At 37.2% G+C, this 11717-nt stretch overlaps 1 protein-coding gene across 18 annotated transcripts in view; it reads left to right on the forward strand.

Moving 5' to 3' along the window:
* The window catches only part of SCAF8 (SR-related CTD associated factor 8), a 210318-nt gene that overhangs the window by 52830 nt on the left and 145771 nt on the right, over positions 1–11717 (forward strand). For 17 of the 18 annotated variants that reach the window (XR_006337981.1, XR_006337979.1, XR_006337973.1 and 14 more), the window contains 3 exons: positions 2031–2207; positions 3780–3859; positions 5499–5616. Coding sequence is in view for 2 of the 18 variants with exons in the window: in XM_043888339.1 (XP_043744274.1) it covers positions 2031–2207; positions 3780–3859; positions 5499–5616 (375 nt within the window). In the remaining 16 variants the exon portion in view is untranslated. The remainder of the gene's footprint in view (positions 1–2030; positions 2208–3779; positions 3860–5498; positions 5617–11717) is intronic. The other variant, XR_006337985.1, reaches the window with a different exon arrangement.

Raw genomic sequence — 11717 nt, forward strand, 5'->3', positions numbered from 1 at the left:
TGTCTTTGTTTAATGCTAGCTCAGTACGGCCTTCAGGCAGCCGTTTAAAACCGCACATGCTGCCTTTCACCTGCCCTGCTGCCTTTGTCACCTGCCTTCTTTTCCCCTTAGCACCTAATATCTCGTGTAATCTCCTCATTTGTTTCATTCACTGACTCCATGGAATGTATACTGTACAAGGGTAAGGAGGTTTTCTGTTTTGCTCACTGCTGTATTTTCAGTGTCTAGGTTATAACAGGTATTCAGTATATTTTGTGAAATGAATGATTGATGTGTAGAGGCATAACAATGTTGGGGTATAGAGAAGAGATCTTAGAATTGGGTTTTCTAGAAGATAAGATAGTCTACGTTTGTAAGTTACTGATCGTGACATTGAAGTGGTAAACCTGTGTGTGGGACCTGGGCTGAGAAGTGGAGGATTCATGTACTAAGCAGTGAGGAGTTGCCAGAGGTTTTTATGTTGAAGTCACATGATCTGAAGAGTACTTGAATGAATGGGAAAAAAGAGAAATCTAGAGATAAGGAGTGTATTTGTTGGTAAAATCTAGAGATAAGGAGTATATTTGTTGGTAACAATGGTAATAGAAAGGCAGTAATACATATGTGAAAAATGGTACAGTTGTGGACTCTTTAAAAAGACAATCTTAAAAACAGTGGAACCAGTTCATTTATTTAGTCTTAGATTGGATCCTGTTTCTACTTTTTGGGGACAGTTGTGAAGCCAAATTGAATATTAGATTAAATTGTAGAATTTACTAACTTTCTGTGATTATGATATTTTGAAAAGAATCCATAAAGCAAATCTAATTTTAAAAGGTATCTATTAAAAGCTACTTTGGGCAGGAGAATCGGTATTCCAGAAGAATAGTACAAAGAGTCAAGAAGACACAGTAATCGAAGATATGAAGTCGGAGTAGAGGAAGAAGTAGGACGCTGCAGACTTTGAACCTTGGTCACCAGAAGGATAACAGTACTATAGGGGCGTGGGGAGAGGTGGTGAGGCAGGTGTCTGAAGGCGCATTTAAAACGTGTGGAGACGTAGCCTTCCTTCCTTCTTCCTCCCTGTAATACCCCCTTCTTTCAGTTATCCGTCCTGTCTGTCTGGGAGCTTCAGTGCAGCCTCTCAACTGCCATGTGTTTTTGTGCTTTCTTTCCTGTCACACTAGTAGTTTGTAGTAAATGTTTATTGACAGGTGAGGACTGGTTTGTTTTCCAGTGTTGCTATTTGGGATAGGCATGGAATTATTGCACTTACTGTCATCTTGCATATTTTTATCTTCTCTCACTGTAAATTGAACTTTACTTAAAGAATACAAATGTCTTGTTTAGCAATAGCTTTGCTATTTTTATTTTTCTATTCCAAACTGATAATTTTCAGATTTAACTTCGGTTTTTTACATCTTAAGTAGGAAAGTAATTATTTCTGGGACATATGTAGGGCTTCTTAACTGAGATATCTTTAGGATTTTACTATTATTTCTATTTTTTAAGAGAGAAGGTGAATAGAGGGGGGACAGGGGTTGCTTTCAACTCTTGTTGACCCTATTCATCTTTAATTTCCTTAGTTTCAGACTTCTCCAAAGGAAAGATTCCTTATATTCTTTCCTCCCTTCAGGAATATGTTATCAGATGGTAAATCTGAATGATAGCAAAAGCAGTTGTTGTAAATGCTTGTCCTTTTACAGAGATTGAGTTCATTGAAGAAGGGAATGAAAAGCTTAGTGAAAAAATTAGTCTGCTTGTGATGAGTTTTTATTTTGTTGTTTGTCATGGTATGGTCATTTTATTTTGTTTCAAGTTCTTTGACTTTCCAGAAATAAGACAAACCTATTTAGAACTGTTACATATGGCACACACACAAAAATCTTATTTAAAAAATGAATTGTTTTGAGTCAGTGTGTATTTTTTCTTGGTCTCTAGACTGTAGAATGATAAATTTTATGGACTAAATGTTTTAGATGAGCATTCTTACGGGTAGAGCCCAACACCCGTTTGTAACAGTGTTCTTTTCTCTCCCGCACCCCCTGCAGCTTCAGCAGCTAATACAGACCCTCCAGATACAGCAGCAGAAGCCTCAGCCCTCCATCCTGCAAGCCCTGGACGCGGGTCTTGTCGTCCAGCTGCAGGCTCTCACGGCACAGCTTACAGCAGCAGCCGCGGCAGCCAACACCCTCAATCCCCTAGAACAGGGGGTGTCTTTTAACAAGGTAGAAATTAGGATAACAGATCTGTTCTATGTGAAGAGCTGAATTTTCTATACTATCATGTAGATTGCAATTATGTAAATTACAGTTTACCCTAGAACTGTTTTATGTTTTAACATCCATTGTACTCTGTAAGGGTTTTCCTGGTGGCTTAGATGGTAAAGAACCCACCTGCAATCTGGGAGACCTGGGTTCAATCCTTGGGGGTTGGGAAGATCCCCTGGAGAAGAAAATGGCAACCCACTCCAGTATTCTTACCTGGAGAATCCCCATGGGCAGAGGAGCCTGGCGGGGTATAGTCCGTGGGGTTGGAAAGAGTCAGTCGGACACGACTGAGTGACTCAGCGCTGTATAATGGGCTTCCCAGATGGCGCTAATGGTAAAGAACCTGCCTGCCAGTGCAGGCGACATAAGAGATGCGGGTTCAGTCCCTGAATTGGGAAGATCCCCTGGAGGAGGGCATGGCAACCACTCGAGTATTCTTGCCTGGAGAATCCCATGGACAGAGGAGCCTGGCGGGCTACGGTCCATAGGGTCGCAAAGAGTCAGACACGACTTAAGCGACTTAGCACACCCACGTATGCTGTTTAAGAAACAAATTTTACAGAAGATTCAAATTTATGAAAGAAATTTATGTAATTTTATAAATCCACTTGAAACATTTATTTTCTTTTGACTAAAGAAAACTGGTCAGTAAAATTGTATATTCACTATTGAGACAAATAATTATTTTTGAGCTAATTTTTATGGATGTTACAAATGAATTAATTATTGTGTCTGGCCTGTAATTTTAACCTGCTAAAATTAAAATTGTAAAGTATGTGAAAGTTCAAAGGAAAGCTTCTTTACAAGTTGTTACTATACTATAATATGATAAATTGAGATATAACTATAAAGAATAGCGTTTTCAAAGTTGAAAATCATGGATGTTTAACTTGTATGATATCCTCAGTATTCTGGCTGATTATAGGAATATTATCCCTTGGAAATGTTTAATCTATATTCTTTTTATTTCTGCTGTTATTTTCATAGAAATATAAATACTGATTTACTAGATTATGTTGCTTACGCTTGTATAGCCCACAGCTTTCAAAAAGCCTTTAGACTGATCATGTAAAGGACAGTGGAACGTTCTGAGAGAACTGTGCTGGTGATAGAGCTGTGATTATAGTTCTGTAGGTTATAGTTATAGATTTTTTTTTTATAAAACTGTTTTACTCTTGACAAGCCACTTAATTATTTAAATACTAACCTTCTCATCTATAAAGTATTGGTAATTATCCTGTGTGTCATGATCGTTCTGCTTCATAAGACAACGTCTGTCAGAATTCTTTGAAGAGAAGTAAAGGTCCACTCAAAATGTTTTTTATAGTATAACAATAAGCAGTAAAATTATATGAAATAAACAGTATGTAACAATAAAATTACATGAAAGGAATAGTTGCATTTTAAATGATAGAGATAAATTGATGGCATGTCATTGATCTTCAGAATAGCATTTGTAACTTGTATTTGTGTAACATACTTTTAAATTTGTCTCTTTCTCTCCCTCTTGTTTTTTTTTTTCCCACTTAGAAGTTGATGGATAGGTTTGATTTTGGGGAAGATTCTGAGCATAGTGAAGAACCCAAAAAGGAGATTCCAGCTTCTCAACTGTAAGAGTTGTTGTGTTTTTCTTCATAAACCATAATTTTTCCTGTTATCTGTGTAAACATCACCGTCCGAGCTGCTCAGTAGCCTTCAGTCCTGGCTCAGCCCTCGGCTCTCACAGAGGGAGGTGGGGGGGATGCTGCTTGTTGCCACCCTGTATTGTTTGGACTCTTAAGAACTTTGCAGACAGTTGGGATATATAAAAATTCCTTACTGGAAAATTGATAAGTGTTGACAAATTTGGTTGTAGCGTTTGCTGTTGATATATTAAGCTTTAGGTTATTTAGCTCAGTTGAAATAGTAGGAGAAAGAAGTTTGCTTCTAGAGTCAGTGGCTGCTTCTAGGAAGTACATAGTAAATTCTGGGAATGTATCAGACTAATTAGAAGTAAGGAACAGGGTTGTAGGGATTTTGTTTGTTAAAGAAATAGATTGTGAGTTTTTATTTAAATCAGTGATTCCCCTACTTCCTCACCGCAAACAATTGTGCAGAGCCTGGGTTCTGTGAGGGTTCAGGAGAGGACCAGTGGGAAGGAGGGTGTTGGAGAGGAAGGTGAAAGGTGGGAGAATATGAAAGGGATGATGAGTGGGGAAAGCCTCTGGATGTCTTATTTCAGCAGTTATTAGTTTTCTGTGTTGTGATAATATATTAAAATATATAATATATATAAATGCAGTTATATGCTTATGATAAAGAAATTCTACGTGAAAAATTAAGAGCTAATGTTTTAAGACTACAAAGCATTACAGTGTCCCGAGCAATGTAAGAATCTCCTGTAACAGTCCTGATAGGTTTTTTATCCGTTGTTTTAATGCCTTCTGTGACGTAGAGTTAAGTAGTTGTTAATACGGTTTGATCTGTTGTTACTGAATCCTACACGACTTGCTTTCTACACACTGATCCATTTTGCTTTCTGAAGCAAGGAAGCAAATTTGCTCCATAATCTATTGAGACATAGTCATTCAGTATTTGAAGATAGGTATCATTCTTCCCCTTAGGTTTATTTGCTCCAGATGAAGTACACTTTTTTCCAACTGTTTCAAGACTTCTCACCATCCTGATTGCCCCTTTTGGGGTGCCCTCTTTTCTGTTCATGTCTTGCCTTGTGGCACCCAGAATTCCAGGTGTATTCCAGGTGTGAATTTCCCAGAGCATAATTAAATGATTATTTCCTCTTACCTAAACACTATTTCTGTTAACATGCCTAATAATGTGAAAGCAGATTAGTTTTTTTAAAGTGTATGATCAGTTTTGATTATAGATTGCACATATACTGATTGATGGAACATCTTTCCCATTGTGTCATGGTTTATAAGTATTTCATTAAGATTTTCTTAAAATGCTCTAATGTAAAAAAGTACTACTTTATAGACAGTAATAGCAGATTTTCATCAGAGTATGTCTAACATGTAATCCATCTATTGAAACTATTGAAGAGTATATTTCTATTTCAACATATTAATGTTCTGAGTTACTCTATTTTCTGTGTTAATATTAAAAGTAAACACTGAAAAAAATAAAAGTAAACACTGTAGTAGAGTAAATTCCATTTGTTGGCATTTTGGGGTGTTTTTTAATATTCTGTTACTTTCATATTATCTTTATTGGATTTTAAAATACGTTTACACTTGTTTTTCCTTGTAGTTCTCATGTTTCGGAATCTGTGAACAACTCCATCTTTCATCAGATAGCAGAACAACTGCAGCAGCAAAATCTTGAACATCTCAGACAGCAGCTCCTGGAACAGCAACAGCCTCAAAAGGTTTATAACCCCATCTTGTGGTCCTCATTGTTACTGCTGTCTGCAGTCTGTCACTTGGTGATTTGTCTTCAGCTGGTTCATCTTCAGGCTAGGAAGATGAGTCTTTTCAGGGCCTTTACCGGTTTTGTTTGTTCTGTTTTTTTTTTTTTTTTGTAATCTCGAAATGTGTTCTGGCAGCTTATATATCTGTTGAGAAGTTATAGAAATTATTTTCAGTATACTGGAAGGAATTAGAGGACAGAAGATATGGTGTTTCAGTATTATAGTGTGAAACTTTTCTTTCCTCTCAGTTCCCTGTCAAGCAAGATCATGGTGATTTTGCTATTGTTGATGATGATGATGACAAAGTAGGTTGCTATCTTTAATTAGATTGTTGGTATGTGGCAAGAGCTTTATTAGGCATGATTACAGTTAATGCTTATCAGATAGTTTCTTTACAGTTCATTTTTATCTTTCATTTGATCCTTTTCTTTTTTCTTTGACCACATCTTTTATATGCTGAGATACAGATATTTTGAGTCTCATTTACACTGTAGGAAATTGAAGCTTAGTGAAATTAAGCATCCACTGTTAAAGTGCACTGCTATTATGAAATACCATCCGTCTTAAGACTGACCATTATTTTATATATACCCAAGAATTTTTAAATACTTCTAAAGTATATGTAGGCTTCCCAAGTTGCACAGTGGTAAAGAGTCCGCCTGCCAATGCAGGAGACATAAGAAATGGAGGTTCAATCTCTGAGTCAGGAAGATTTCACTGCTCCAGAATTCTTGCCTGGAAAATTCCATGGACAGAGAAGCATGGCAGGCTACAGTCCATGGGGTTGCAAAGAGTCAAACAGAACTGAGCGAGTGAACACACACACACACAAATTACATGTAACATTCCATGTAGTTTTAAGAATCTTCTAAATTTCAGGCATGATGAAATGTAAAATTGTACCTTAGAAGGAAAAAAATATGTCAAATTGTTGTGAAGCTAAGGTTAAATCCATTGAAAAGCCTGATTTTGCTCTATTTGAGAAATAGTTACGGATGTAAAACTGTCTACATTATGAGTTTCTGGGAATCTCATAACTTCTTCTAATCAAATCTTTTTGGCGCTAATGAATTTAATACAATACCACAGATGTTTTTAAAGTATGAGCATTGTTGTATCTAATGATACATTCAGAGAACCGAGAAGCATCTTGCCTCAAGTAAGCTCTTCTCTAGTAGAGTATATATATCTGTATGGTTACAAGGCAGAAGCATGGTTTTTGTAATAGAGGTATAAGTGAAGGATTATGGGAATATGGAAGAGGAAGATTAGTTTTGATAGCAAACGTTAGACACTATTAGGGTCTGATGTTGTCCTTTCAATGCAAATGGTAATGGATTTTGTTGATACGTGTATGTTGGAACTTATACCTGGAATCATGAGAATGAAATTCCTTACCTTGTTTTGAAGAAATAATTCTGATAAAAGTAGGTGCATTATTTTATGTCAGGAAAATAAAATATATCTGCTTGAGAATTTAGGAACTTGAGGACAAAGGAGAATAAAAAACATTTGAATATTATTTAAAAACACAAGTTGTGACTCAAGGAAAGGAAACAGATTGTCAGTGATATAAGAAACTTCAGAGCTGTTACAGAGCCAAGAGGTAGTAGTAATGGAAGTTTATCTAAGCAGATTTACTCACCTATAAATGTGACACTGTTGAATTTCCTTAGTTCTAACTTCATTTCAAAAGTTTTAGCAAAAGCAATAAAATGAAGGTTTAGCAGAAAAAGAAAAAAAGAATTCTTTTCTTAGTTGATTGCTTTATACATCATCTCCACAATTTTAGAAGGTATAGTAATAGGATCTCTTTGAAAGGAGTAGATGTTCTTAAAAGCTTCCTTGTTCAAAAATGGCAGTGAAGAAAAAAAGCAACTTTTCTAAGGCGTAAGATGAATAGTGTTTAAAACCTCTCACAAATTTAAAATTGAAGAGTAAATATCAACAGAGCAACAGTTAAATTCTGTCAGTTGTGTAATTGACTCTATCAAACCAGTTACGTTTTTAAGATGAAGTGTTTTTATTTAAATATGTTTTTATTTAAGATGGGGTGGAATATGCAGAAAAATTAAAGTGTTTCTATTCACCGCTGAGCTCAGCGTGGCTACCTAAGTTATCATAGTGTCTTAGAGTAAAGAGGAGGATTAGGATTGCTAGTGCTGCTCTATTTCTTGGAGCCCTGACCATACTTGGGTAAGGGTTTGAGGTCTTTTGTCTAATGATGGAAAGCTGGTGGAAAATGGGAGAACTTTGTGAAAATGGTTGAATCATGAGGAACTAACAATCATGTCATAAAAGAAATGATTTCTGTTATTTTGAGTAAGTTGGAGTTGTGGTTTTGGTAACTGTCTTAGCAGATATCCAAAAGATGTCAGATAACTCAGAATGAGATGCTCATGATGAAAGTGATAAGACTAATAAAAGAACTTTAAACAGAGTGTTAGAAATAAAAAAATTATAGAAGATTCAGTCACTTAATAATAAAGAGCTCTCAGTGGGATATCAGCAGTATGTAACTTACTTTGCTTCAGTAGTTTTTTATTGTTGTTATTTGGTCGTTAAGTCTTGTCCAACACTTAGTGACCCCATGGTCTACAGCACACCAGGCTTCCCTGTCCTTCAGTGTCTCCCAGAGTTTGCTCAGATTCGTGTCAGTTGAGTCAGTGATATTATCTAACCATCCTGTCCTCTGTCGCCTGCTTCTCCTCTTGCTGTCAGTGTTTCCCAGCATCAGGGTCTTGTCCAGTGAGTTGACTCTTCGCATCAGGTGGCCATAGTATTGGAACTTCAGCTTCAGTCCTTCCAGTGAATATTCAGGGTTGATTTCCTTTAGGATTGACTATGCAAGGGACTTTCAAGAATGTTCTCCAGCACCACAGTTTGAAAGCATCCATTCTTCGGCTCTCTGGTTTTTTTATGGTCCAACTGTCAAATCCATACATGACTACTGGAAAAAGCCTAGCTTTGACTAGACGGACCTTTGTCAGCCAAGTGATGTGTCTGTTCTTTAATACGCTGTCTAGGGTTGTCATAGTTTTTCCTCTGGGGAGCAGGTGTCTTCATTTTGTGGCTACAGTCACCATCTGCAGTAATTTTGGAGCCCTGGAAAATAAAAATCTGTCACTGTTTCTACTTTTTCTCCCATCTGTTGGCTGTAGTGATGGGACCGGATTCTATGATCTTAGTTTTTTCAATGTCGAATTTTAAGCCAGCTTTTTCACTCTGTTCTTTCACCTTCATCAAGAACCTCTTTAGCTCCTCCTCACTTTCTGTTATAAGGGTGGTATCATCTGCATATCTGAAGTTACTGATATTTCTCCCAGAAATCTTGATTCCAGCTTGTGTTTCATCCAGCATTTTGCATGATGTACTCTGCATATAAGTTAAATAAGCAGGGTGACAATATACCTCCTTGATGTACTCCTTTTTCAACTTTGAACAAGTTCGGTGTTCCATGTCTGGTTCTAAGCTGTTGCTTTTTGACCTGCATACAGGTTTCTCAGGAGACAGATAAGGTGGTCTAGTATTCCCATATAAGAATTTCCCACAGTTTGTTGTAATCTACATAGTCAAAAGCTTTAGCATAGTCAGGCAGAAGTACATGGTTGGGTTTTTTTTTTTTGCTTTTTCTGTGATCCAATTCTTATTTATACCTTCTTGAAATATAGTGCAGTACTTTTGGTGATGCAGTAAAACCGAAGGAAGGTTTATTTCACAGTTGAATCACCCTTCTCAACAATTCCCCACTTTTTAAATTATTATTTTAGGTTTTTTTTCACAGTTGGGAATAATTGATGAGTAATAGTGGAATAATTCTTAGGATGATGAAATAGCAAAATGTTTCAGCATATAGGAGAAAAACACCTCTAAGGTCCCATAACATAGCTTAGACCTTAGATGTAGTTAAGGGTCCAGTCGACCTAATGCTAATTGCAAGATCATAAAGTAAATTGTAGTTTAATTTTATCATAACTTTTAAATATAGTTTTATTTTTTTCCTGTCCTGGGGCTTCCTTGCTGCTTGGACTTTTCTCTAGTTGGGATGAGCTAGCTTCTTATTACAGCAGCTTCCTTTGTTGCAGAGCATAGGCTCTAGGACATGTGAGCTTCAGTAGTTGGCAGCACATGGGCTCAGAAGCTGCGACTCCCCGGCTCTAGAACACAGGCTAAATAGTTGTGGCTCACGGGCTTAGTTGCTCTGTGGCATGTGGAATCTTCCTAGATCAGGGATCCAACCTGTGTCTCCTGCATTGACAGGCGGATTCTTACCACTGAGCCACCTGGTAAGCCCTGTAGTTGAATTTTAAAAGTAAATTAAAAAAAAGTAAATTTTCTCTTTGTTCTTCATAAGAACTCCAAGAAAAAAATAAAGAACCACATGAACCACAGCCTTTTCAAATAGGTAAAACTGCTCAAAAAGAACCTCAGAATCTAACATTGGTTGCAGTGGATTCTGCTGGTTATACCAACCAGACTATTAGGCAAAAAATCAGAGATGGAAGACAGAGGTGAGGTGGATGGTAGATGGGATGCTCCAGGTGGGTGGTGAGCTAAGAAATACATGATGTGAAGGATGTAGCAGTACTGAAGTAGGGCCAAACAGTAAGGCTCGGGATAAAATGGACTATTATCTTGCTGTGTTGTTAAGGATTTTATTTTTATTGTACCACTTTGAAAGCATTAGCTGGGACTGTGCTTAAAACACACTTTGTTTTTTGTTTTTTATTTATTTATTTATTTATTTATTCAGTGGGTTTTGTCATACATTGATATGAATCAGCCATAGATTTACACGTATTCCCCATCCCGATCCCCGCTCCCACCTCCCTCTCCACCCGATTCCTCTGGGTCTTCCCAGTGCACCAGGCCCAAGCACTTGTCTTATGCATCCCACCTGGGCTGGTGATCTGTTTCACCCTAGATAATATACATGCTGTTCTTTTGAAACATCCCACCCTCACCTTCTCCCACAGAGTTCAAAAGTCTGTTCTGTACTTCTGTGTCTCTTTTTCTGTTTTGCATATAGGGTTATCGTTACCATCTTTCTAAATTCCATATATATGTGTTAGTATGCTGTAATGTTCTTTATCTTTCTGGCTTACTTCACTCTGTATAATGGGCTCCAATTTAATCCATCTCATTAGAACTGGTTCACATGAATTCTTTTAACGGCTGAGTAATATTCCATGGTGTATATGTACCACAGCTTCCTTATCCATTCATCTGCTGATGGGCATCTAGGTTGCTTCCATGTCCTGGCTATTATAAACAGTGCTGCGATGAACATTGGGGTGCACGTGTCTCTTTCAGATCTGGTTTCCTCAGTGTGTATGCCCAGGAGTGGGATTGCTGGGTCATGTGGCAGTTCTATTTCCAGTTTTTTAAGAAATCTCCACACTGTTTTCCATAGTGGCTGTACTAGTTTGCATTCCCACCAACAGTGTAAGAGGGTTCCCTTTTCTCCACACCCTCTCCAGCATTTATTGCTTGTAGACTTTTGGATAGCAGCCATCCTGACTGGCGTGTAATGGTACCTCATTGTGGTTTTGATTTGCATTTCTCTGATAATGAGTGATGTTGAGCATCTTTTAATGTGTTTGTTAGCCATCTGTATGTCTTCTTTGGAGAAATGTCTGTTTAGTTCTTTGGCCCATTTTTTGATTGGGTCATTTATTTTTCTGGAATTGAGCTGCAGGAGTTGCTTGTATATTTTTGAGGTTAATCCTTTGTCTGTTTTTTCATTTGCTATTATTTTCTCCCAATCTGAGGGCTGTCTTTTCACCTTGCTTATAGTTTCCTTTGTTGTGCAAAAGCTTTTAAGTTCCATTAGGTCCCATTTGTTTAGTTTTGCTTTTATTTCCAATATTCTGGGAGGTGGGTCATAGAGGATCTTGCTGTGGTTTATGTCAGAGAGTTAAAACACACTTAAATTTGTTCTCAAAAGTATACTTATTTACCAACTTTTGGTCAATTGTGTGGAATAAAGCAGGCATTTACTTAACAAGATTTTTAGCTTTAATTTATTTCTAAACCTTGAAAATGTTACTTGTCTTTGG

This window comes from Cervus elaphus, chromosome 26, assembly GCF_910594005.1.
Source record: "Cervus elaphus chromosome 26, mCerEla1.1, whole genome shotgun sequence".
In the NCBI taxonomy this organism is placed as follows: Eukaryota; Metazoa; Chordata; class Mammalia; order Artiodactyla; family Cervidae; genus Cervus; species Cervus elaphus.